This window comes from Tauraco erythrolophus, chromosome 10, assembly GCF_009769465.1.
Source record: "Tauraco erythrolophus isolate bTauEry1 chromosome 10, bTauEry1.pri, whole genome shotgun sequence".
Classification (NCBI taxonomy): domain Eukaryota; kingdom Metazoa; phylum Chordata; class Aves; order Musophagiformes; family Musophagidae; genus Tauraco; species Tauraco erythrolophus.
The window spans coordinates 11,380,505-11,404,867 of NC_141474.1; the positions used below are offsets into that span (position 1 = coordinate 11,380,505).

The window sequence follows — 24,363 nt, forward strand, 5'->3', positions numbered from 1 at the left end:
AAACGTATTGCCCTTTGTGACTACTGAACATTTCGCAATTTACATTTCAGATGTTTTGCTGCGGTGGAAGGCAGTAATGGAATGATTATAATGAGACAGTGTGGTCCGCTGGATACGTCTCAGACAAATTCTGGACATCAGCCCTTGTTTCTTAATGACATAGTAGCTTGACATAAAACCAAATATACATTGAGATCTCCACATGATCCCATAGCAGGTGTGAAATTCCTGTAGCCGACCGTTGTGTTTGTCCCTGTGTCCTGATCAATGTAAAGAGAAGTCCTTCTATGTTAGTAATATATGCATGTGATGTTTAAATTATCAGAAAAAATTGACATTTGTTAAGTCAAAATGGATTTTTTTTCTTTAGGAATAAAAGTGCTACTTTGAAAAAAAAAAGTTACATTTCTATATTTCTGCTTTGTCCTAATGTATGTTTCATTAAAGAATGCTGATTCCAAGTTTAAATTATGATTTACTTCTTCCTCTCCCCTGACAGCTGTGCGAGCTGACCGAATGCGTGGCGGTCGAAACAAGTTTGGACCAATGTACAAGAGAGACAGGGCACTGAAGCAGCAGAAGAAAGCTCTTATCCGAGCAAATGGACTTAAACTGGAAGCCATGACTCAGGTGATCCAAGCAATGCCGACTGACCTGACAATATCCTCTGCAATCCAGAACATCCATTCTGCCTCCAAAGGCCTACCTCTGAACCATACTGCCTTGCCTCCTACAGACTATGACAGAAGTCCCTTTGTAACCTCTCCGATTAGTATGACAATGCCGCCCCATGGCAGCTTGCAAGGTTACCAAACCTATGGCCATTTCCCAAGCCGTGCTATCAAGTCCGAGTACCCTGACCCTTACACTAGTTCACCAGAGTCAATAATGGGCTACTCATACATGGATAGTTATCAGACAAGCTCACCAGCAAGTATTCCACATCTGATATTGGAACTCCTGAAATGTGAGCCAGATGAGCCGCAAGTCCAAGCTAAGATCATGGCATATCTGCAGCAAGAGCAAGCCAACAGAAGCAAGCACGAGAAGCTCAACACCTTTGGGCTTATGTGTAAAATGGCTGACCAAACCCTCTTCTCCATCGTTGAGTGGGCTAGGAGTAGCATCTTTTTTAGAGAACTTAAGGTAGGTAACAGTCTTACGTTATATTATCATTCAATCAAGAAAAAAATACCATTTGTTACAATGTTGTACTTCAAGCAAGAAAGTATGGTTTATCTTTTATTTTTTTCCCCAAGCATCTCATTCTTAATTTATTTGGCTTGAAGTAGGCAGACTAATATGAGGAGAAACTTGTAGTCGTCTTCCACCTGAGCCCATAATTAGCTGTAGCAGAGAGACTCAAGTTTGAGTTCAATTCTTCTGTCCTTTACTATTTATCAAAACTATGATTAACCTTCATAGGGCCTCGCATAGATTTTCCTCCTTCCCTGCCAGTTTTGCTCACTGTCTGGCTTGTATTCAGAGTTGTAAGCATGCCTGTTACACCATTCTACATTCATTTATGTGATTATTTTATTACCTCATTTAACATATGAGGGGACGCCATTTCTGGAATATTCACTTTCTCTCTGGGATATTATTTTGTGCATACTCATGCGTGTAGTAACCATGAAGGCTGAATCCTAAGCAGGGTATACACAGAACAGAAGGCAAAGAGGAAGAAGATACCTTAAGGACTCCTTTTGGTTCTCATCACCAGTGATAAATGGGGGATTCCTTTCATCTAGGCTGCCTCAAATGACCTTTAGGCTCTTAATTTTGTTAGAGCACCCAATAAACCCTCATGCACAGCTTTCTGGTGGCCAGAAATTCCCCCATTTGCATTTCTCTGAATTTTTGTTAAGGCAGTTTTGTGGTCTGTTGTAGTCAGGTCTGAAATTTTAAGCCAGAAATTTGGGATCAGACAGTAGTGATAAGCTATGGTTTTTAACCACTCTTTTGATACAGAAATTAGCTCTGGAGTGAATAAAAGATGTTCTGTCTCAGAAAAACCTCATGATTAACTCAAATCACCTCTGAATTTTCCTGTTACGTTGCTAGTTACTGAATCTCTGTCTGCTACATAGAGATGTTTTTGCCACAACTATTTGCTGCTGTAATCTGTAAAGTTTTGCAACCAACCATAATTTCCTGCTGACTACTGTCAAGCTAAGGGAAAAAAATACAAATGCAACAATTACTGTAGAAGTTCACTGAGAATTGAATCTACATGAACCAAGAGAATGGAGATCCCATTAAAAAGCCGCAGTCAGGATGCTTGCCACAACAGTGTTTCTGTCATAACCATCATGATGCAGACACGTGAGATAAAACCTGCTTATAAGTAAAGCAAGCTGCATATGTTGCATATGCAACCCCAGCTCCTCTCAAATTTTTCAAGAGAATGGTTGTAGGAACCATTAAAACCTCAGGCTGTATAAAGAGAAAGTAGGAAGTTTACTCAGGGCTAAAAGAAAATGGATTAAAGAGAGGAAAAGATTGTCACGTCTTTGCAAGTTGTTTAGAATTTTATTGTAGAATATAAGCCGTGCTACCCATGCTAAATAATTTAGAAATTAAAATTGCAAACATATTAAATTTCCAATAAACTATGTCCTAAATATCAAGGACCAGATCTTTCTACCCATACACTGAGGAGTTCTTTAGTCTGGAGTAACCATGTTAAAAATCACTGAGACCTGCAGAACAAGATACTCTTCAATGTACAAATTTTGAAGTTATGATCTACCTTAAAATTCCAGTTATGATTAAAGTGAGAATACGAAAAGATATTCAAGCAACATCTATTTTTTATGGTTCCATGCCTTAATCTATAAGCAGATTTCATAAGCATTCAGCATGCTATACTAGGGACAGTTTTGGAGATGGTCTTCACCTCCAACTTCAGCCTGGATGATATCCTTCAACCAATACATGTTTACTAGTATGGACACAAAAGATGCAGAAATTTGTTTTGTGAAAATGCTGTCCAACTTCTCCTGGCTCTGGATGTATATATACACTACCTTGTACATACAGTCTTCTAGAAATATATATAATCTAGAAATTCACTACATACAGCCTTTAGCTAGTGAACCAACTTTCAGATATTTCTAGAAGGCATTGGTTTCATCTTAGTATTTCTATCCTTTACATCTTAGAAACTTAAGAGTTCAGACAGTTTCATACCTTCTGGTGTATCCAGATAATTTTTTTTTTTTTAATCAGACAAGATCAACTAAACTTCACAGCATTCCCAAACACCACCACCATGCTTGGAAATCCATCCACATCCAATATTTAGGAACCATATTACACACAATGCTAAGAACTTTAAGCTTCTCAACTTCAAAAAAGTGAGGTCCTCAAAACACGTTTAGATCAGACTCTACTTTGTTAGCAGCACCAGGTAACATCATCCTGCCTTACAGCTGAGAGGAGAGGATTAGAATTAAAAAAGGGGGTTTCCAAACCTTTTCTGAACACAGCTGTCTTGCATCCATCCATGGTTCAGCTCCTTCTCATCAAAGTAGCAAAAGCAGCTATTTCAGATTGCTCCACAGAACATTAATGTCTGTAGGGGAGGGGAAAAAAGAAAAACACTTCAGGATATGACAGAGAGATTTTAAAATGGAAGGGAAAAGGCAATTGTAATAAAGATGCAACTAGATTTTCAGAAATGCTAACTTTGTTCCCTGCCTATACACAGCTGAGACGTATTTGCTTGAGAAGGTGTTTCCCTATTATTTCTACTTGTCTAAACTTAACAACTGAATCTTGAGGTGTCTTTCAGATGAGACAGGTGCACTACCAGATCTCTGGGACTAAAGTTTTAAATTACTCAAATAATTAAACAGTAAAAAAGCATAAATGCGGTTTGTATAAAATTCATCACCATTTTGTCATGATAAGTGATCCCTTGCACAACTGACTGAGTTATTAAACAGGATGTTTGCAATTCTTTACTGTATCCTTTCACTTCATTCTAAATTTAGTCTTACACATTTGTCTCTTCAAGTCACATAAAAGGGCAAACATTTTCCTTTCTGCTACACCTAGAGATTTGTAGTTAGCAGAGTTCAGGAGGGACTGAAAAGGAGAAGGACATGATAAAAAACCCACTGTCCCAGTCTATCAGTGGTTTAGGCCACATTTATCCTAGAAATAACAAAATGCCACCAGTAAACTACAGCTTTTATGTTTTCTCTTTTTCTTTCCATTTTGCTGAAAATTTGATTTTTTTAAAGAGCGCTCAAGTGATAACAAACGTTTTAAAACTTTATTTCGTGAAGCGTTTATCAGCTTATGCTTATCACGATCTTCTCGCTCATTGCTCTACAGATTGTCAGCACCTCTTTTGGAATGTGTTACACATGTAAGCATATACATGGTAAATACATTGACTGGGCAGAACCACCTCCAGCATGCACTGCATTTTACAGAATTCGACCTGTGTATGAATTTAAGTACATAATTTCAGGCTAATGCTCATACTTGCTAAGGAAAAATCCTCCCATTTTCATGTTGGATATCAGAAATTAATGGAAATATTAATGAAGCAAACTAGTCAGGATTAGTAATAGTGTCTGAGTAAGATCAGTGGCAGCCCCTAGCAATCTAGTAACTTTGAACGTAACACCTGCTAAAATCTCAAACATACTGATCTGTCTTGTGAAGTTAGAATACTTTTTAATTAGTGATTACATCATAAATTCCAGGCTTTGACATCACATACTACTTGCTTATTCATAATGAGAAATGTTTCTGTTAGCTCTTTCTACACGGATGAAATAAGAACACAGAGATAACCTCCTAGTAGACTCACGATGATACTAATAGTAATAGTAAAGAAGGCCTTTGTTTGCTATTCTGGAGTTGTTGAAAGCTCAGTAAATATAAAAGTAAGATATATCCATCTTATCCTCAGCTAAGAAAACTCAGGAATGCCCTGGGGATGCTAGATTTGTAGCCAGCTGTCTTAGCCAGGTGAAAGGTCTTTGTACAAAGCTAAAAAGAAAATATTGCATGAGTTTCTAGAGTCCAAAGGTTATCTGGCCCCAAGAAAGGATGCAGACAGTTCCACTGGACTGGTCTTACCTCATCAGCCCGCATCAGGGAAAATTCAACAACTACTTCCAAAGCTAAGTACTCCTGAACCCATAAAAGAAAGCAGTCTCTGCTAGGGGCAGGAAGAAAACAGGACCTGCACTGTAGAACCGTCCTCAGGATACTTTCTCCTGGCTGACGATCAGAAAATGAACTAAATGTTGATATTTATAAAAAGGCACTAAAGGACTTGTAACTCACAAAAAATATTACCTTGACATAATTGGCTATTTTAGTGAGGATATCGTAGGTCAAAGTACTGTGTGAGCACAAACTCATTTAGTGAATGATTGCAGGAAGAGCCAGTGCACTTCAAGTTAAAGAAGCTCATCCTAGCACTATTCTCTGAGTTTGCAAATTTTGGCCATTCATTGACGGCAGACTGTATCAGTTCTGGGATGGATTTCTTGCTATAGTATAAATTTGTCCGTGCTTACACTAGCTGCAAATGTGGCCTTCAAAAGAAACAGTGGTTTAACCCTGTATCTCAGAAGGACCCTATCTACAGAACTTCTGCTGTATCTGGTAACACAGATGTTTTGGCAGCTAATAAGTGAACAGATGCCGTGTTTTGTACTCCATGTTCACCATAAGCACAACTATATTAGCAGCTGAGTTTCAAATTATTTCTTAAACCAGCGCAAACTTAGCGTGAGTAGGATTAACAAAACTGAAGTCCCTTTTTTTTCTGTAAAATGTATTTATATAGAGAGAGTAATAGAATACTCAATACATCAGCTCTAATTTCAAATTTCAGTCTCTATGTAATTATCAAGAAATGCATCGAAAATTAGGAATTACAGTATAGAAATATTTTTTTTTAAACTGAATTGATATAGAATAGGAAAAACCAGGTGTATTTTTTTGTTGTTGTGGGTTGGTTTTTTTTTTTGAGAAAAAATATCAGCAGTGGAATACCTTAAAAGTTCTTCTTTAGAGCGATGAAAGGTTGATGTATTATTTATACTTAAGTAATCAAAGGCAATTTTATAACTTAAAGTGGTTTTGGACTTTGTAGTATGTGTTTATCAGGACAGGAAATGTAACTAACGTAGCTGCAGCATTCTTTCAATCAGGGAAGCTGCCAGAAACTGAAGTCTAGGACTTGCCTTAATATCAGTAATCAGCTGATTTTTAGTCTGGCTTAAATGTATCTGGATTGGAAAAAGTATTTCTCAAATATTTAAAAAAAACATTGAGGAAAGGGAAAAGTATTTCTCTTACATAGCCAAATAATTCTTTGCTTTAGAATCATTAATTTGATTTCACAAATAGTAAAGTTATTGCCATAGAAAGAAGCCTTTTCAGAGAAACCACGGTTTAATGAAGCATGGCATGATACCTGCCACCTAGCTGAACCTTGTAGGGGAACACTCTGTTAGAAGTCAACTTCATGATCTTCTTCTGGCTCTCCTCTGAACAAAGGATGTGACTAAATGTTGTGGTTTAGCATGTGGACATGTCATTTTGCAGCCTTTCTAAACAGTTTGTTCAGTGCTGAGCCTCTGGCACTTTTCCTACAGGGTAAGAAGAAAGATGACATTCTCCTATGCCCATTCATGTCAGAGCTGAATTTACTCTGCCATATGATGTTATCACCTCTGATAGCAGCAGAATGAATTCAGTCACTCTGGATTTAGTAATTTTTCCGTCTAACACCCAGTGTTCAGCATCATGCTGAGACTAAGAACTGTGCTCCATGTAGGTGGTTTTTTGAAAGGTTGCCACTTCTACACTTGAGTGGATCCACAGTCACCAGTTCACAGTACCAGACTGACCCAGGTTCCCATGAATAGCCATGGTGCAATAACAATGTTTCATTACTTATTATTAGAGAAAATTTGAGCAAGTAGCAATTCCAAAAGCTGTCCAGCCCATCCTAATGCTAGTGACAAGCAGAGATACAATAGACTGTAGTATGGACGTGGGGAATATAGCTACAGACACTCCTGCCACACAGACAGACGCTGCAGCCTTGATGGGAGGGAAGAGCCACACTCACATGTTCATCTGTGAGCTGGAAGCATTTGTTACACAAAACAGAAGTTTAACATTACAGTTTAATTTTTTCCTTCAAGGTGTAAGTTTTCAATTTAGGTCTGCCAATGGTCAGCAGTGACAGCAGAAAGATTACTTGGGTGCATTACCAAACGCGTGTCACTGCTGTAAGGCAAGATGAAAAAAAAAAACGCTCTTCAGATCTCGCATGCTGTGGCTAGTCCGAAGTGATATTAAAGTGAATTCTAATAACGACTGTTGGACTGGCTAAGACACTGAACAGTGAAGGCTAAGCCATGTTAACAATCTATTCTATTTCCAGACCACTACTTTTAACTGTTATTTTCTGCTGTGAGGATTTGCTCTTTTTGCCAAATGATGGAGAGCGCTTTGCACGTTAAAAATTAAACAATTCCAGTCTTCTGGAAAATCATAGCTATGTTACCTGGTTTTGCTTAATAAATTCACAGTTTTATTGGTAGAATGACAGATCTTCACTTGCAAAGAATTCTGTTTTTTGCAAGTTTCTGCGACAAAAAAGCCATTTTTTCCCCCTGCAAATGACATTTCTTACAACCAGGCAGTAAATCTTACTACAAGAAAAGAACTTGTTTCATTCAGATCCAGAGTTCTGGTACGATACCTGTATCATTCACTTGTGTATGATACCTGTATAATATTTCTGTTGTATGGAGTGTTTCCCAGTTACAGTGAAAGCTTGCCTGTAAGTCTATCAAGGCTGTTAGGTTTAAGGATATTCTTCTGTTAACCTGTAGCCTTTAGGATCACCTACAGTAAGGATGAAATCCTAGCCATTCTGAAGTCACTTACGGACTTCCTATCAGCCCTGCTGAAGCCCTATAATATAAATGGATGTTATTCTACGCTTTCATACGTAGAGGTAAGCTGCTTAAGACCAAGGGATGACCACTTTTGTAGATACAGCACTGTGGAGTCAATAGCTCACATAACCCACTCAGTTCTAGGGCTGAAAAATGCTGAGTAATGACAAGAAAAGCACAGGAAAGTGTGATTTATGAAGAAAGAATATGCGATCTGAATATTCATACCTTGATGAAGTAACAAGTATAACCATATGGCAGCCAAGTAGAAGCACAAGATATGAACAAAACAAAGACCTTGGTGAGTGAGGAACAGTGTTCTGACTGTAGCAGCACCAATAAGATGCTTTCCACAACATTCAGTCCTATACTCATTATTGGAGAGAATGTCTAAAGCTGAGAGCTTTCAAATTGTGCTGTAAATTGTGAGATCACTCAGAACAGGTTGGACACACTATACAGCTATATAGGCACAGGAACATATTAGAAGACTTTAAGTCTTTCCATTTCCAATTTTAAAATTATTATGAAATGGAGTTTCAAATAGAGTAAAAATCAAGAGGCAGACTGCACTTAAATATCTATCTGGTATCTCTCTACTTCCAAAATTTGGCTGATATGTATTAACAAGTAAATTTTCAGACTTCAAAAATATAACAACCAAACTATTGCCAGGGAAGCATGTCGTTTTATGCTAGCCAAAAACTTAGCAATAGATTTTTTTGTTGTTGTTGTTATGTATTGAAGCTATCATGGTTTGCTCTATTTCATAGCCTCAAGTTACATGACTACTTATAAAAGGAAGCAAAGAAAAATTTCTTGTGCTGGAAGTAAAATTCAGTTGCTTATTCCCCCCACCCTCCCATAAGCTAATATGCAAAAATAGCAACCTCAAGAAAGGATGAGGTTTAGTACGAAAGGAAGTAATATTTCAAAAATTAGTTTAAGCCTGAGTGCAATTCAAGAAACATCCAAACGAATGATAAACATTTGGCTTGAACGCCACTACAGCCCATGTGAGGAGCGTGGCAATGTCCAAAATCTGGTGCTCTATTAAATGAGTGCAGTACAAATCTTTTACTAAAGTGACATACAAAGTAGCTATTTAATCCCTCTCACTTTTTCCACATTTGGCTGGAAAGAGCAGTTAAAAGCAAAGTGAAATGTGACATCACTATCTCCAGGACGGCCTGGGACTGTTCGCTGATTTTGTTCTTTTCCTAATAAGAAACCTCGCAATTATCAAGTTTCATTTCAGCTCTGAATAAAAAGTATAGTTTTATTCAGAGCTGACGTCGGCTAAATCCCAGCACACGGCCTTACCACGCTACAAAACCGATGTGAAGCACTTGCTCTCCACACGCCGCAGAAGCGGACAGGTGCTGCGGCTCCCGCCGCCTCAGCCCGGCTGAGGGACACGGCCCCGTGCCCAGACCCGGATTCACACACCCCATCGCCCTTAGGCGGGACATTGCAAGCCCCAGGAGCAAGGTGCGATGCCAAGGGAGAAGGCAGGGGCATGCACGGGCAGCAGGGAGCCAGGGAGCCGTACCTGCGAGGCAGCCCCGCCAGGGCCAGGGCCGCGGCTGCAGCTGCAATGGCGCCGCGGGCGGGGGCCGGTGGTGCCGTCGGGGCCCGCCGTGCCCTCAGGTGCGCTGCGTCGGGAGAAGGGCCCGCGCCCTGCACGGGGCGGCAGCGGACGGCTCTGGCAGCAAACCCTAAGCCAGCCGCTAACGCAGGGGCTGCGCCTCCGCCTCTCGCACGCTCCCCCGACCCGGGGCCGCGGCTCTGCCGTGCGGCGGGGCGCGGGCGGGCAGCCCGCGGTGCCGTGCGCGGCGGGGCGCTGTCCCCGGGCAGCCGCTCTGCTGCCCGCGTGCCTGCCCCTGCGCGGCACTCGCGCCCTGCCGCGGGGCAGGGGCGCTGCCCGGCTCCGGGCACGTCCGGCCGCGGCGGGAGCGGGGCTGAGCGGCTCTCGCAGCCCGCCCGGGAAAGGGCCATCTCCTTCCCTGCGGGAGCGGGCTGCAGCGGGCTGCGCCGCCCGTCACCGGCCCGCCGGGCAGCGCTGCTTGGGTGTGAAACGGAGGGACGTGCGCGGGCGTCGAGGCGCCGGCGCGCTGGAGGCGCCGCAGCTGCCTGGGATTGCCCGGGACATTGCTCCTGCCCGCGCGTGTCCGAGCGGGCGGCAGCTACCCGGGAAGGAGGAAGGGTCCCTGCGGGGAAGGCGAGCTGCCAGTTCGACTCGGGCTTTGCTTTACCGTTTCCCCAAGTCCGTCTGCTTTCAGTAGAGTTGAAAGACACCCCCCAAGTTTTTCCCTACAATGTTCTTTATTTGCTGTTTTGAAATAAGGACTGAAAGTTGTTGCTGTTGGCATCGCTACAGGCACATTTGTGGAGCAACTACACAAGAAAGAAAAGGGCAGATTTAAGAAGGAATTAAGGAAAACTAAGAGATAAAATATAGTGCCAGTGGGAAAATGAAGTTATAACTTTAGGTGGACATCCTCAATGTTTTTTTTTCCACTCCTGTAACTGGTAGAAGTTCAGTTATAGGTGATTAGATAAACATCGAGGCAGTCTAGGCAAACAAATATTTAACACTGTTTTGGAAACACCCCAGTCATTAAAGCAAACATTAGAGGCAAAAAAAGATACGGTAAAAGTAAAGTAGCTACCAAATAATCATATTGTGGTGAAAAAAGAAATTTAATTTTGTCTAATTCTGGAATTATCTGTCATACCCATCACTTGGAGAGGGAAAGAAACTAAAATCTATTTTCGGAAATTCAGAAATAGAAAAATGCTTTTTGCATCTAAATACAGCTCTTACATTTGTTGAAAGAAAAGTTACTTTGATATTTGTTGCTAAATAAAATCTTGGATCGAGTAAATTTAATTTAAAAAATTAGTTAAGGCAACAATAAACACAGGAAATATACATGAATAAAGTGTTCTAAACGTCAGGCAACTCTTTTAAGACTATAAATATCACCTAAGCAAGGCCGCTATAATTAGCAAAGGGTGAACAAAAGAAGACATCCAGAAATAGATGGGGAGGGGGGGAGGTTGGGAGGGTGAAATGTCTTGGTTAACCTTATTCAAGTGTTCTTTCCATAGCATAGGAAATGGTTCCAGCTAGCTCATGAGTTCTGTTGGTATTAACTGATTTTTAAAAGGACATTTCCATGTTGTCTGTATGCCAAGGAAATTCTTTTACTGGCATGTTTGCTGAATACAGGAAGCATCACCCTGACTAAGTGACACTGGATGTGACGAAGAGTTGTATCTTTATTCTGGTGTTATGGTCAGCACTGTCTGTTTGTTTCATCTGGACACCTTTTGGTATTTATTGGAGAATACTTAGCGCAGCCTCGCAATTTGTCCTGAGTAATGAGCAAACACAGTGACTGGTGGTGCTGAGTCATAACCCCTCACCACTCGAGAAGCAGCTTGTTCCAGCCCTTGTGCACCAGCTGCTTATTTAGTCTAAGGGCTAATCTAGCACTTCAGTGGAGGTAGAGGCAGGACTTTCTAGTCATCCCCTAGGCTAACTTCATCCCTCTTCAAGGGATGAGGAGAAAAGACTAAGAGTGCTGGGAACAATCCTTATCTCCACACTATTGCCACAATTGCCTGTACAAGGAAATAAATGTGTACCTACAGCTGCTTACTCTCCTAAATAGAGAGCTGAAGAAGTCAGTCTTCCATATAGTAATTTTCAGTGTAAGTCATATGCCCAGTCTTGTACTGCTTATCAGAAGAAAACTTCACTGAAGCCAATGAGACTTTTGTCCGAGTAAGAAATGCAAGTTAGGATCTTGAATACTGTATTTCCAGTTTCACTCACAGCATCTGCCAGCTTCCTGTTTTCTGTTTTCTGCTGTAAAGCTGTCAGTAAGTTTCATTTGCTACGTGTTATTTCTAAATGTGCTTTTTGTTATTTATTTCTTCTTCTTTTCCTTTCTCTTTCTTGGGAATCGTGTTAGTACCACTGCCACTACAGAGGAGGCAGTAACTACAGTTATTTGTGGCTCTGGGCTCCACTGACCTATCCCACAGAGATCTTCAAAAATAGTCAGTATGTTTCAGTGACAACTCCTTAAACTCCTTGTGCACTCTTTTGGGAACAGGTGGAAATCTTTGAGAAAACGTTTCAGAGTTGGTGGGTTGGACAGGCCAGCAGTCTCCTTTCCATCTTGCTACTCCTGAAGGTCCATAAAAATCACAATAAAACCACACAGATAATTAATCCAAACTATTAACTTTCCTTCACGTAACAGCAAATACACGTAGGGAGAATAACAGGAGACAATTGCCCAAAGTCTCTGGTTCTACTCCTGTTCGCTTGTGATTTTTTTTAGGGCATAACAACCCTAACACTAGAAAGAATTGTGGGAGATGGTAGGGATGCAGTCGACAGGCTGCAGGGAGACATGAAACTAAATTAGGTGGTGGTGCAAATCGTCTAGTGTGCAAGTGGAAGCCAAGACTAATATGTGGCTCACATCCAGGACACCACGGTATAAAATCATTTCAGCTCCTTTTGTAACCATGCCACAATCACTGATGTTCCTTCTATCTACATATGGAGAGAAGAGAGGGAGATAGAAAGCAAGCTACTCACAAACAAATACTATTGGAGTATTGTTTGGGTTAGTACATGAAAAGCAAGATCAGGCAATTTTCTGCATTTGAGGCTGAGACGTAGAATCCCTTAACAGTATTTAGAATATTGGCTATATTGCTACAATTCTACCCAGGCTTTCTAGTCGTGGAGAAATCCAAAATTGTTATAAGGACTAGCATCAAAACACTCTTTCTGATGCAGGACTTGGAAAGCAACGGTCCTTGTTTATAATATACAGTGAGTAAACAACATGAACAGCAGCAACAATAACAACTTTAAATAGAAATAAACACATGGCAATTATTTTACTTTGTTTTTGACCTCTCATTCACAAGCTAGGTTCTCATTCTGCAAGCGTGGTCAAGGACAACGCTCTCTCCTGACTAGGAATGAACTTTCAACGGGGAGTGTTCCCACTGGGAAGGATTAGACCTCAAAGTCAGTATTTACATGGCTAGCTCATTTGGTTACGTTCAACAGCATTTATTTTTAATTTGCATGCCTCTCCTTTAAGGCATACCCTTCTCTTCTTGACTCCACGTTTTGCCTTTGATTCCCTTGCATGCTGGCAACTCTAATTAGTGTTAATAGGAGTTTCAGTGGAGTTTCTCTCTCTCTCTCTTTCTCTGTAAAAGAGGATAGTTTTCAGTAGTTTATCCCAGCTCTGGCTGGTGTATTTACAGATGAGGAGTTGCAGCTTTATCAAACTGGTACATGGTGCCTACCAAGAATGTATCTTCATTTATTCTCTGTCCCTGCCGAAGCAGAACTTTACCTTTTTCTCTGGGCTGACTAACAAATGGTGGCATAACTAAGAGAAAAATTACATTGATCATTCTGACAAACTCCCCTCAATTTTGAAAAGACTGCTTAGTATTGTCGTTGAGTATGTTAACAGTAATAATTTTAGCTAGTTAACACAGTCTGTATAAATTGCTATCATGCTAACTTGATGCAAGAAATATGAGTTAGAAAAGATCAGTTCTTTCTTTGAGACTGACGTTCTCTAGGGCTAGATCCTGCAACCCATACTAAACGTCAGCCTACTCCGTCCTGTAGAAACTGCTTTGGATTTCAGAGGCATTTTGTGTAGGGACACAATACTACATATTGGGCAAGACTGGGACAATCTGGTCCTGTTTTGCAATGCCACTGGTTTAATTAAACAACACCCCCCAAAAAACCCTCCCCATTAAACATCGCATCTTGAAAACAGAAATACAGTTCCATTTTGAGATTTTCATCTCAGACTTGCATACCCACATGTACCGACAGACACATGAACAGGAGCTGCTTTTCTCCCTCTTCATAAGAACTACCGCTTGTGGCTTTCTCTGCCAACGTAACCCTCTTTCCAATATTTCAAAAGACACAGAACTTCCCAGCATGATGATAAAGTTTTCCTGTGTTCCAATAATAAAAGTTGAACATACCGGTAATTTCCAGTTCCTCTGTGGTCGGGCAGCCTGTGAAGACTAAATCAGAAGTACCCAACCTGCAATATCAGTGTGGGAGTCGGAAACAGATGTTCACTGGACAATACAATTTGTTGTCACTGTCGATACTATATGGCACTTTTCCCAACAGAAATTGTCTGTAGCTGGAAAAGAATGTAAGGAATGATTCATGCCTCAAATTAGTATTTAAAAATGTTAAATACTCCTTGTTTTCTTTTGTTTTAAATGACTGAATCAGGGAGGCATAAGCACTTAAAAATACAATTGACTGGACTTGCAGCATCTGCGTAGTATGTCAGCCAATGAATTTAAGGCTTCTTCCTCAAGGCAAGACATTATGTTATATTGAAACCAACAAGAGTCAAATTCTCTAACTTAGAATCAGAGTGCTGTAACCTTTAATCTTATAAAATATTTGTTGCTCATTAGCTATTTACAGAAAAAGCACATAGTGGGAGGTAAATGGGAAAAATAATTTCATGTGTATCTGAGTGTGCATTTACAAATATTATAATTTATTGTATTCATATAATAGTATTTTTATACATGTAATAACATTTTAAAGTAGTTTATTTATGTCTTGGAAATTCTAATAGGCCATTTCAGCATTCAAAACTGATCAAACACTCAAATGAGCAAAATCTGCTATTAGAGTAGCATACGATGCCTAGCCTTGATTTCCAAATTTCATGAATATTACAAAAGCAGATGCACTAGATCATACTTACTGTAAAAGGCAATGGATTGGGCTATGTGCTCTTTAAATTAAATATTCATTTTTTCAGGGATATATATAGAATATACGTTTAAAAGAGATGCAGAAAGATTAAGTGAAATCAGGCCTAAACACAAATTAATATATTCAGTAGGAGTGTCAAAGAGAGCTAAAGATCTGACTGGCAGAACTCTTGGATGTATCACCTATATTTTACATGAAAAGGTAACGCTCTAGGTGTTTTCAAAAATGAAGACATCTGGGATCTGAATTGGAGTTCACTGAAACCAGTGACAAAACTCACATGTAGTTGCTGATTATTGTATCTCTGGCAGGCTTTCTTTACAGATACTAAAAAGAGGAAAAAGTGTGAGTAGTCACAGGGCCTGGAGAAAAGCAAAAGATTTTAGCATTGTAAAATCAAATAACTGTCTTTTTTTTTTTTACAAAGGCATGTGGTAACACTTAACAGTAATCCTTTTGCAATATTAATTTTCATTTACTGTGTTTACTGTTGCAGTGTTCTGCAACAGAGTCATTTAATGCTCTACATCAGACTTTAGTCAATGGGAAACATGAAATGATTTTCAGCTATGCATTTCTTTATAACTACCTGAATCCTACGCATAGTGAAACTTTTTTTTTGCTTTTGGATTTAGTGAATTTAGATATATTTCCATAGTGGAACACTACCCCTTCAGATGATTTTATGTAAGAGCTTGAAATCTGTGCAAAATTTTCAGAGGCAACATGTGATAAGACAGAATGAAATAGCTGATGAGATAATGTTTAGCACACTTGTAAGCAATGTGCTAAATTTTTGTGTGTGTCTGTATATGTGTATTTTTATATACATTCATGGGTTAAACTGAGTTTTTCATCAACTAGGTGTTGGCAAGTGCCAAAGTGATTTAGGATTAGAATGGGATTTAGGCTGATCTAGCTACAGTTGTATTTCTCATTTCATCATCATGCCAGGGATACTGTGACAGTCGTGTGTTTTTTTTTTTAATTTATGAAATAGACAAAATTAAATGTCCATACCAGACATACTGTTAGGTTATGGGGAGTGAAGGAGAAACGCTGCATTAGGCCTTATTCTTTTGTCTGCACCCAGCAGAGAAGTCCTGAATGTACAAAACAGCTGGGAAACTTCCTATGTAGCACACAGCTTGAAAATGAATTCAAGATTTTGAAAAATATCAATTTGATTAGGCTTTATTTCAAATGACTGTTATTCTGGTTCAGTAGTATATCTCTTTGTAAAATATGAATCAGTACAGATGTGTGTTGTCTGGGTGCATTACATCATTTTTTAATACTCACTCTACTCTCATTTTAACTGTCATGACAGTTGAATCCCAATAAATGTTTTAGACCCTGAAGATTTCTCATTGCAGTACCAAAGACAGCATGTGCTCATACAAAGTTTTAGTATTACTTAGCATTTTAAAAATTACTGGATTAAAGCAGATCCATTTACAAAAGTGGCTATTGCACCATTTTCGATGATACTGCTTTTTATGTTTTAATTTTTATCTGCTGAATGACATTTTGCCATCCCTCCTTGTCGATTTAGTTATCTTTTCTGAAAAAGAAAGGCTTCAGGAGGAGGCTGATTTGGACGCTCAAGTTACAGGAAAGATTTCCAAAGAGACAAAAGAAAAAGAGATTGCTGAAATTAGCAGGAGCGTGGCCGGCCCGTTAGCGAGCAGAGTGAGGAGTGTTCGGCGGAGAGGGAACCCTTGGCCACCGCGTAGCACGGCTGCGTACACCAGAGTTAGTTAGAGTGCTCTGAATCTCATCTTTTGATCTCGGGCGATATTTTTCTCTGTTATGTCACAGAGGTCACCTGGCTCATGTGTGACAAACTGCCTGCATAAGTCACAGTGCCAGTGGCAGAGATTTGTAACCATGTCCCTGGTCCATTGCCTTTGAATTATTTCGCAGGCCCTCTGCTTTACATTTACACTCTGTCGGAAGATGAACAGGAGAAGGGAGTAAAATCAAGGGCAGGGTCTCATCGTGAAGGACAAGGGGAAACAGGTGGAAGGTTAATGGCCCTGGAGCGTATCCACAAGCCTCTCAGGCTTGATATATGGGCCTCAGGCCTAAAACGGGCATTGGCTTTCAAAGATATATTATTTCATTTGAGGAGAGACATTCTGGAGTTCCTGCATTTGTCTGCTGATAGATGATCCTCTGTCCACAATTGGTTATGGCGTGTGAGTTTTCCTTGGGCCTGCTCCCGTACATAAAAATTTTGCTGAGCTCTCCAACCTTCCGCGTGCCTGTGAGAACGGGACGTGTGCGGGCCGTTTGGCAGGCGGCGGGATTTCTGTGGCTGCTATTTTCGTAGTTGCTTTTGAAGCGCCGGGCAAGTGGGGGATGAAAGGCGCTTCTGTTCATTCATACGCGCTGGGCAGGGGCGGCCTCGCGGGGACAAAAACGGGGAGGAAGAAGATGTCAGGGGTCCATTGCTCATACATGTGTCTGCAGCCCGGGCGGGAGCCGCTCTGTTGAGTCCCGTATTTTACACCAGCACATGGCCGCAGAAAGATAAAAACGGGGAAACCATTTGCATCGATTTTATGACCTCTCTTCTTGTATTTCGGTTCTGTTAGGGTTTTCACACGTGCTCCACCTTTTGGGAAAAAAAACAAAAATAGTGACTCTGTATCTTACGATTACATTTATTGGGGCCCTATCCAGAACAGTGACCTCAGGCACTTCATAAAAATGAGACACTGTTGCCCACATCTTAGCGTAAGTGTCAGAGGACCCAAACCCAAATCATGCTTTTTGCATGCATTAAAAATCTCTAATGGCCTTAAATGAGTCGGGTTAGATACAGAGGTCTAATTCTGCTCAGTGTGCCAGGACAGCGCTGCTGGCAGGGCAGAGCGTTGGCAGGATCTGGCCCTGCTCCATCTGTTGTGCCCGGCTCGAGGAGGTACCTAGGAATGCACGAGCAGCCTGGTGCCAAAGGCCTCGGATCAGAGAAGGAGCAAGTCTTGGATTTCCTGCCATGCTGGCATTCCCACAGCATCTTCTGTCATTGCGTAACTGTTGTAAATCATGGGAAAATCTGTTTAAAAAACAAAGAATTTAAAAAACAATTTAAACCCCTTAACATATGATGGTTTAACGTGGCCTATGCAATGGCTTGTTAAGATGTTCTCTTGATTTTAAAAATATACTTGTAGTAACTGTTATAGGATTGTGTTTCTAAGACCTATTGCGCTGTAACAGCGTGATTTAAGAGAAGTGGGATGTATATTTTTACTATATAAAGTATATTCATTTAGATTTGTTTAATAACAAATAAGTGTTCTTTTTCAGCGGATAGATTTTGCTTGAAAGAATTCATATTAATTATACTTAAATATGTCCCAGTTCTACCTTTTTTTATTTTTCCTATACTCCTTAAAAACCAAAGTAAGCACAGCGCATGTCGTAAGTTTCACTGTAGTTTGTTTGCTTTGCTTTTGTTACAGTAAAATTTGTACTTATATAAACAAGTAGATTAGTAGGTCAGTAGATTAAATTTAAACCTAACTCATGTCCAGTCTGAAATTGTAATTGAAGTGTTATATCAGTACTGGGCTTTTTGAGTAATTAGGATCTGTTTTTACTGTCACCGAACTCAGCTGCTAAACTCTCAGCACTCTAGTGTGAGCAGGATCAGGCTCATTCTGCATTTCAGTCAGTTCTTGTAGAAAACGTCCTGTTGTAATGCAATTATTCTCTCTTCCTTTAGTGTCCTGCAGAGTTTAAGTTAGACAAGTGAGCTAAAACTTGAGACACATATTTAGTGTCTCCTGCAGTAGTAGGAAGAAAATCTGAGGACTTGTTAAAAGGAAAGATTTAAGAAGCAGGAATTCTACAGAGAGAACTGAACAGAGTGTTAGGAGGCAGGAGGATCTGCTTTTCCACTTGTTGCTTTGATAACGGATAAAAGGCTGTCATGAACCGCAGGCTACCAGCTGGGAGCAGATAGAGTAATCCCAGCAGAGGGCTGGCCCCAAACTACACAGGCATTCTTTTAAATCTCTGAGACCGTAGGAAAGTTGATTTTCCCCTACCATCGTCATCATTATTCACGATGATGTTTTCCACTCCAGTTTAACGTGTTGGTCAAGGAAATCTACTTTACAATACTTTTCTGATTGAAATATAAGCGAACATCACATAGACAAAGATATTTCAGCTATTTGATTCAACCTCCTAAAGGTTCCCAAAATAAATTCCAGAGAACTGGATTAGGCATAAAGTACCACTGCCATAAGAACCTTCTGTTGTTTGATTGTAAAGGTATATTGTGCCCAACGTGTAGATAATCATAGGAAAGATTTGTAATGTATGTCTTCCTTGTAATGAACACGCTTGATAAATGAAATCTAGAGGATGTGTTACTGTAAGAGAACAGCAACAGAACATCACTTGTTGGAAAACGAGCCGAAGTGGTACAACACAATGACAGCCAGAGCCCAGCAAACCCCCGCACGCGTAGCCTTACTGGTGTGCCCTGTGCCACCAAGGTCATGCTACCGACATGCTTAGACACGTGCAGGGTTGGGCCAATGCTGTTCGTTAGCATTCGCGCAGGTGCTTGGTGAGCTGTGTTGTTTCACCCTGCATTATTGCAGAGAAAGGAAAAAAAAAAAGTACTTAAAGCTCTGATTGTCATTGTGTACTGTTCATTTTAATGATATATTTAGGGGCCTAGCGTACTTTGTATTCTTATGTGTAATTACCCATATAAAAAAATACCACTCATTAGTGTTCTGTTCCACTGACTTAATTATACCCCTTAATTAAATCTTGACTAACTGGGGGTCACTGCAGTGTCAGAGGGATTTGTCACTGTTTGTCAGCAGGTGTCTGGTCACATCTATTTCTGGTTTCCCTGTTGCTGTATTCTGTTAAAGAGCACAGTCTTTTCTAAATGCAAAGGACGATTATGCACTACCTTACAGTGTTTTGTGCCTGGCAAATTAAATGAAACACCGCTCAATCCGTTCTGTAATACGAGCACTCTCCCTATCTCTAGATACAGGAGGTGGGGAATGAAGCAAATATAAACCTTTTCAAAACACAGTTCATTACCTCACTTGTGCTCCTTTTCAAAGGTTTATTCTTCCTGAACTCAAAAGCTATGGTCTTATTAATTTATCAGGTAATCTTGTGTTCAACAGGCATAAAAATATATCGCAAACATCAGTCCAGGGATACTTCTTCTTTCCCCTACCTCCTAAACATGAAATGAATTTGAAACATGACCAGCAAGAACAAGCTAAATCAATATTACATGCATAACAAATACAACATGGCATGTGCTGCTCTTGCTGTGCTGCTCAGAGTCAGAAGATCGAGGCTCCCGATCCAGTGTTCCCTGAATAATTCCGTGGGAGTTCTGCATGTGCAATATGTGCATAATAGTGCCATTTCTTTCTGTTTCAAATTTGCATGGTTTAGGTTTGTTATTTTAGAAAGTTACTTAGGGGAAATATAATTCCCGTGTTTACGCATATAATAGGCACCTAATGTTCATCTGAATAATTGATTAGTCAAGTCAGGCTTTCATAATTAGCTGTTGGCTTTCCAGTATAAGCCCACAAAACACTTGTCAATCTACAGACATTTTTAATTTATTAATATATATGTTATCAAAAGAGCTGCAGTAGTTACCTAGAAAGCATTTATTATTTATTCTGTCAAGGCTGAGGAAGCATTTTGATTCTAGACATGTATTTTCAATCTAATGTAATTTTCCCAGAAGATTATCTTTTTGTTCTGAAAGTTTTCATGAATGTTCTCTGCCTGTAAGTGCTTGCTTACAGTGGAAATTGCAAAGAGAGGTTTTTTGTTTTTTTTAAATCTATTCAGCCATTCTGTGTTACACAGAAGCTGGTGACATGTTTCATTGATTATAAAACAATGCGTATCACTTATTTGTACTCAGATACCTAACAACCATCTAAACAGATGCCACTAGCAGATATCCCTAACGCAGCCATATATTCTGTGACCAGACAGATGCATCTGTTGATAGCACATGTGACAGTGATATTGCAGTTATGAGTTGGGGAGCTCTGTGATAAATTGCAGAATTATAAGATAAATTGTATTTATCATGAACTTCATGACCTCATTTGAACTCTACCACTAATCCATTTTTGCTTCCTCATATTCCTGACCAGTTTTCAAGTAGTTGTTGTTAGAGGGAAAAAACATCCTCCTTACTCCAGAAACTGTGCATTTTGAGCCCATGATATGAAGTTTGTAAAACAAAACATTTGATTGTGAAATCCAGAATGAAAATTGTTCAATTCTTACTAGAAGTAAGTTAAAGACTGAACATCTGGTAAAACAATGGGAACAAAAATTGTGTGGTTTATTTTACTGGAAAACAAACTTCACATTTCCATTGGGAGGCAGCATTTACTTCTAGCACTTGTTGAGCGCAAGACACTGAATTTAAAAAAGATATTATTTATGGAAAAGGTGTTTTAGTTCTGTATATGCTATATGTTTACTTTCCCTTGCCCCTGTTCAGAAGAATCACCTTCATTTTAGTGAAAATATATAAGCGTCTGCTTCCCATCAGTGAGATCAGGACAAATGCTTCAATAAACATGTAAAGTGCTTTCCTGAATTAAAGTCCTTCTGAGGCCTGTACCACTGGATATGTATTAAGTTCCTTGCTTTATAAGTGGAAAGATACAAATACAATATCAGAATTCTAAAGCCCTTTTAAATCTAAACCACCTCTATTATAGAATAGCTTTTTAGTTTGTTTGGAAAGAACATGATGCAAAAACCACATCATAGCAGTAGAAAAAAATGTATGCCCATTTCGGTGATGTGATTTATTTAATTGTGGTTCACCACGATGAATTACGTGGTCTCACAGAATTCGCATAAGTTCTTGAGCAAAACTGCAGCATCTTGGGTACCATACACATTCATGTATTATGCATATACTCTCTCTCAGTTTCTACTTAAAGAGAGAATAAATATTAGAATCTTTCCCTTTAAAAGAAGTTTGGTAAGATACCTCCCATTGAAAAACGAAAATACCTTTCTAAGGGTGTCATTATAAAATCTCTCCTCCAAAATATGTGTACCTTGTACTAATATAAAATTTCATTATCTATTTTTATATCCAATAATAGAAAATTAAATGTTAACATTGAAAAGAACACAATATCTGTGTAGGATTCAGAGACAAGTTTGCAACTGCTGTTTTAATTTTCTATATAACATTTTGTGCAGTGTTAAAATTTCGATCAGTGTTGTACTAATATAAGGATTTTGTATTGGGATAATTTTAAGCATAGCAGTTTCTACCTGGAAAGTATTTATAATTTACGCTGGCGGGCTAATTAAGGATTCGAGCTGTGTGAGCATTGAAACATCCACATTCTCACTATTAACGTACCAAGTTCTCTCCAGTTCCCCTGTCTATTGACCTAAGAGTTCAGAAACGTTTCCCAGTGGCGTATGGCTAGCTCGGTTCTTCCGTTTGGACTTTGAAAGAGTATTGTTTTCAAAAAGTGTTTTACAACTGTTTAGCAGATACGTCTATTTCCAGATTCATACTTTCATGATTAAACAGGTGATCTGATCACAAGGTGGAAGAGAGATCATATACATAAACGATGAATTAAAACCCTGAATAGGATTGCTAAGTCTGTTTTTCTAGGTTACAGCTAAATGAGAGCCATTATGTGGGCTTTCAGATAAACTCACAAAGCTCTTATCTGTATAAACCTCATAGATCTGCCATTATTCTTAGTGACTAACAGAAGTTCTATCATTCGGTTTCATTAAAAATGCATTAATCCTTTTTTAGCAACCTCCTTCTAATTCATTGATTCAATTATACAACGAACAATAAAAATGTTTGGTATAATAAAAATACAGTATTGAAATGTGTTATATACATAAATATTTCATTGCAATGAGATTATTCAGGGTTTTAAAAGTATTAACAATATGAATATCGCGCTCTGAGAAAACATAGTGTACATTTTTTCAGCATCTTTACTATATATCTATATATCAACTATATTTCAAAAAGATTAGTCTTTAAAACGAGAGGCCCGAAATGGTTGCTTACAGCATTACTTGTGGTCGCTTCATGGACAGACTTCCTGTTAAGTTGGTGACATGTAGCAGCACAGGTTGACTAAGGGTCAGGAAAGCGTTGCAGGATGTGTGCATGTGTTGCTCCTAAACATTGTGAAGCCAGGCTCCTCTGATCACATCAGATCAGAGTCACTGAAGTCACTGGCCTTTGCCCTAAACGAAAACAGACTAAGATTCCCAGGGTTGGACCTTGAGTTGATGCCAGTATTGGGAACATTCTGCGTGGCAGGAGGTATGCTCAGTCCACGGCAGCATTGCGAGCAACTTTCACAGCAGTGGCAGCTACTGTGGCCCCACTTACACCAGCTAAATAATTCAGACCACCAGGACTCCTGCATAGCTCTCGATCTGGCAGTTCACGTAAACCAACTGGAGTGATTCACCCAAGACTATAATTTTAGATTTTGACACAGCTAGTACTTTTTATCATTTGTATTGGTTTCTTTTACCAAATTTTGTGGAAGAAGAACGTGTATAATACAGCCAAAGATATTTTGTTATCTCAAATGCCGATAGCCAGGCATGGCTGAGCAGGCTTCTGCGCAAGACAACGTTGCTGGTTGCTGTGAAAAGCCGGTGTGATTTCTGCAAGTGTTCCAAGACTAGAGAAGAAAGCACTTCATATTTTCATTAGTCATCCCTTTACAGGTTTACTTTTAATTCTTTCAGCAAAGCAGATTATTAAAAGCAATGACCTGAGGTCTTCATTCAGATATCAGACTTGCAATCCTGTATAATGTGCGCCGCAGGGCAGAGGTCACACTGACGAGTCTGTTAATGTAGTCACTCTGGGATAAGATCAATCTCCATACTTCACCATATTGATCTAATAGCTCATTGGCACTTCCCTCTTTGAATTGATTAGCTCATGTGTGAAAAGAGATTGATGGGTTTCTGACCCTGAGGAGTCTGTCAGGGCACACCCATGGCTGGGGAAGTGGATGTTTTTGCTGCTTCGTTTGGGTGGCTCATTATGTGGATGCCTCATGGGGAACAAGGGTCATAACATTGTTTTATGAATTATTTACAATAAACTATCAGGGTTTTGGCTTCATTTGATGCTCTACCTGTGCTGAATCCATTCTAAAGAGACTATGAAGAAATACACATGAATGGCCAAATGTACCAAATATTTGTGTAAAGGGAACCACCGCATATAAGTGACCTTAAAAAGCAATTTTACTAATATAAGGTAATCATAATAGATATGAGGGTAGGAATAGACTTCATGGGTCATCTAGTCCATTCCCCTTACGCAATGACAGAATATTGATGGTATCTAGAAATGAATTACATTTTAATTGCATATTTTGGATAAGTACTCACAGTGAATCTAGTTCAGACATCTCGGGCAACTTCATATGCACATTGCACTGTAGAAAGAGGCAATTTGCATGCAACATGTGAGCTAAAAAATAAACTCTGCACATTTCTCAGTTGTTAAAGGTAACCTAAAAAACCCAG

At 39.6% G+C, this 24,363-nt stretch overlaps 1 protein-coding gene across 1 annotated transcript in view; it reads left to right on the top strand.

Moving 5' to 3' along the window:
• The window catches only part of NR5A2 (nuclear receptor subfamily 5 group A member 2), a 96,811-nt gene that overhangs the window by 16,566 nt on the left and 55,882 nt on the right, over positions 1 to 24,363 (top strand). Inside the window, exon 5 of the mRNA XM_086617319.1 lies at positions 500 to 1,146. Coding sequence (XP_086473445.1) covers positions 500 to 1,146 — 647 coding nt within the window. The remainder of the gene's footprint in view (positions 1 to 499; positions 1,147 to 24,363) is intronic.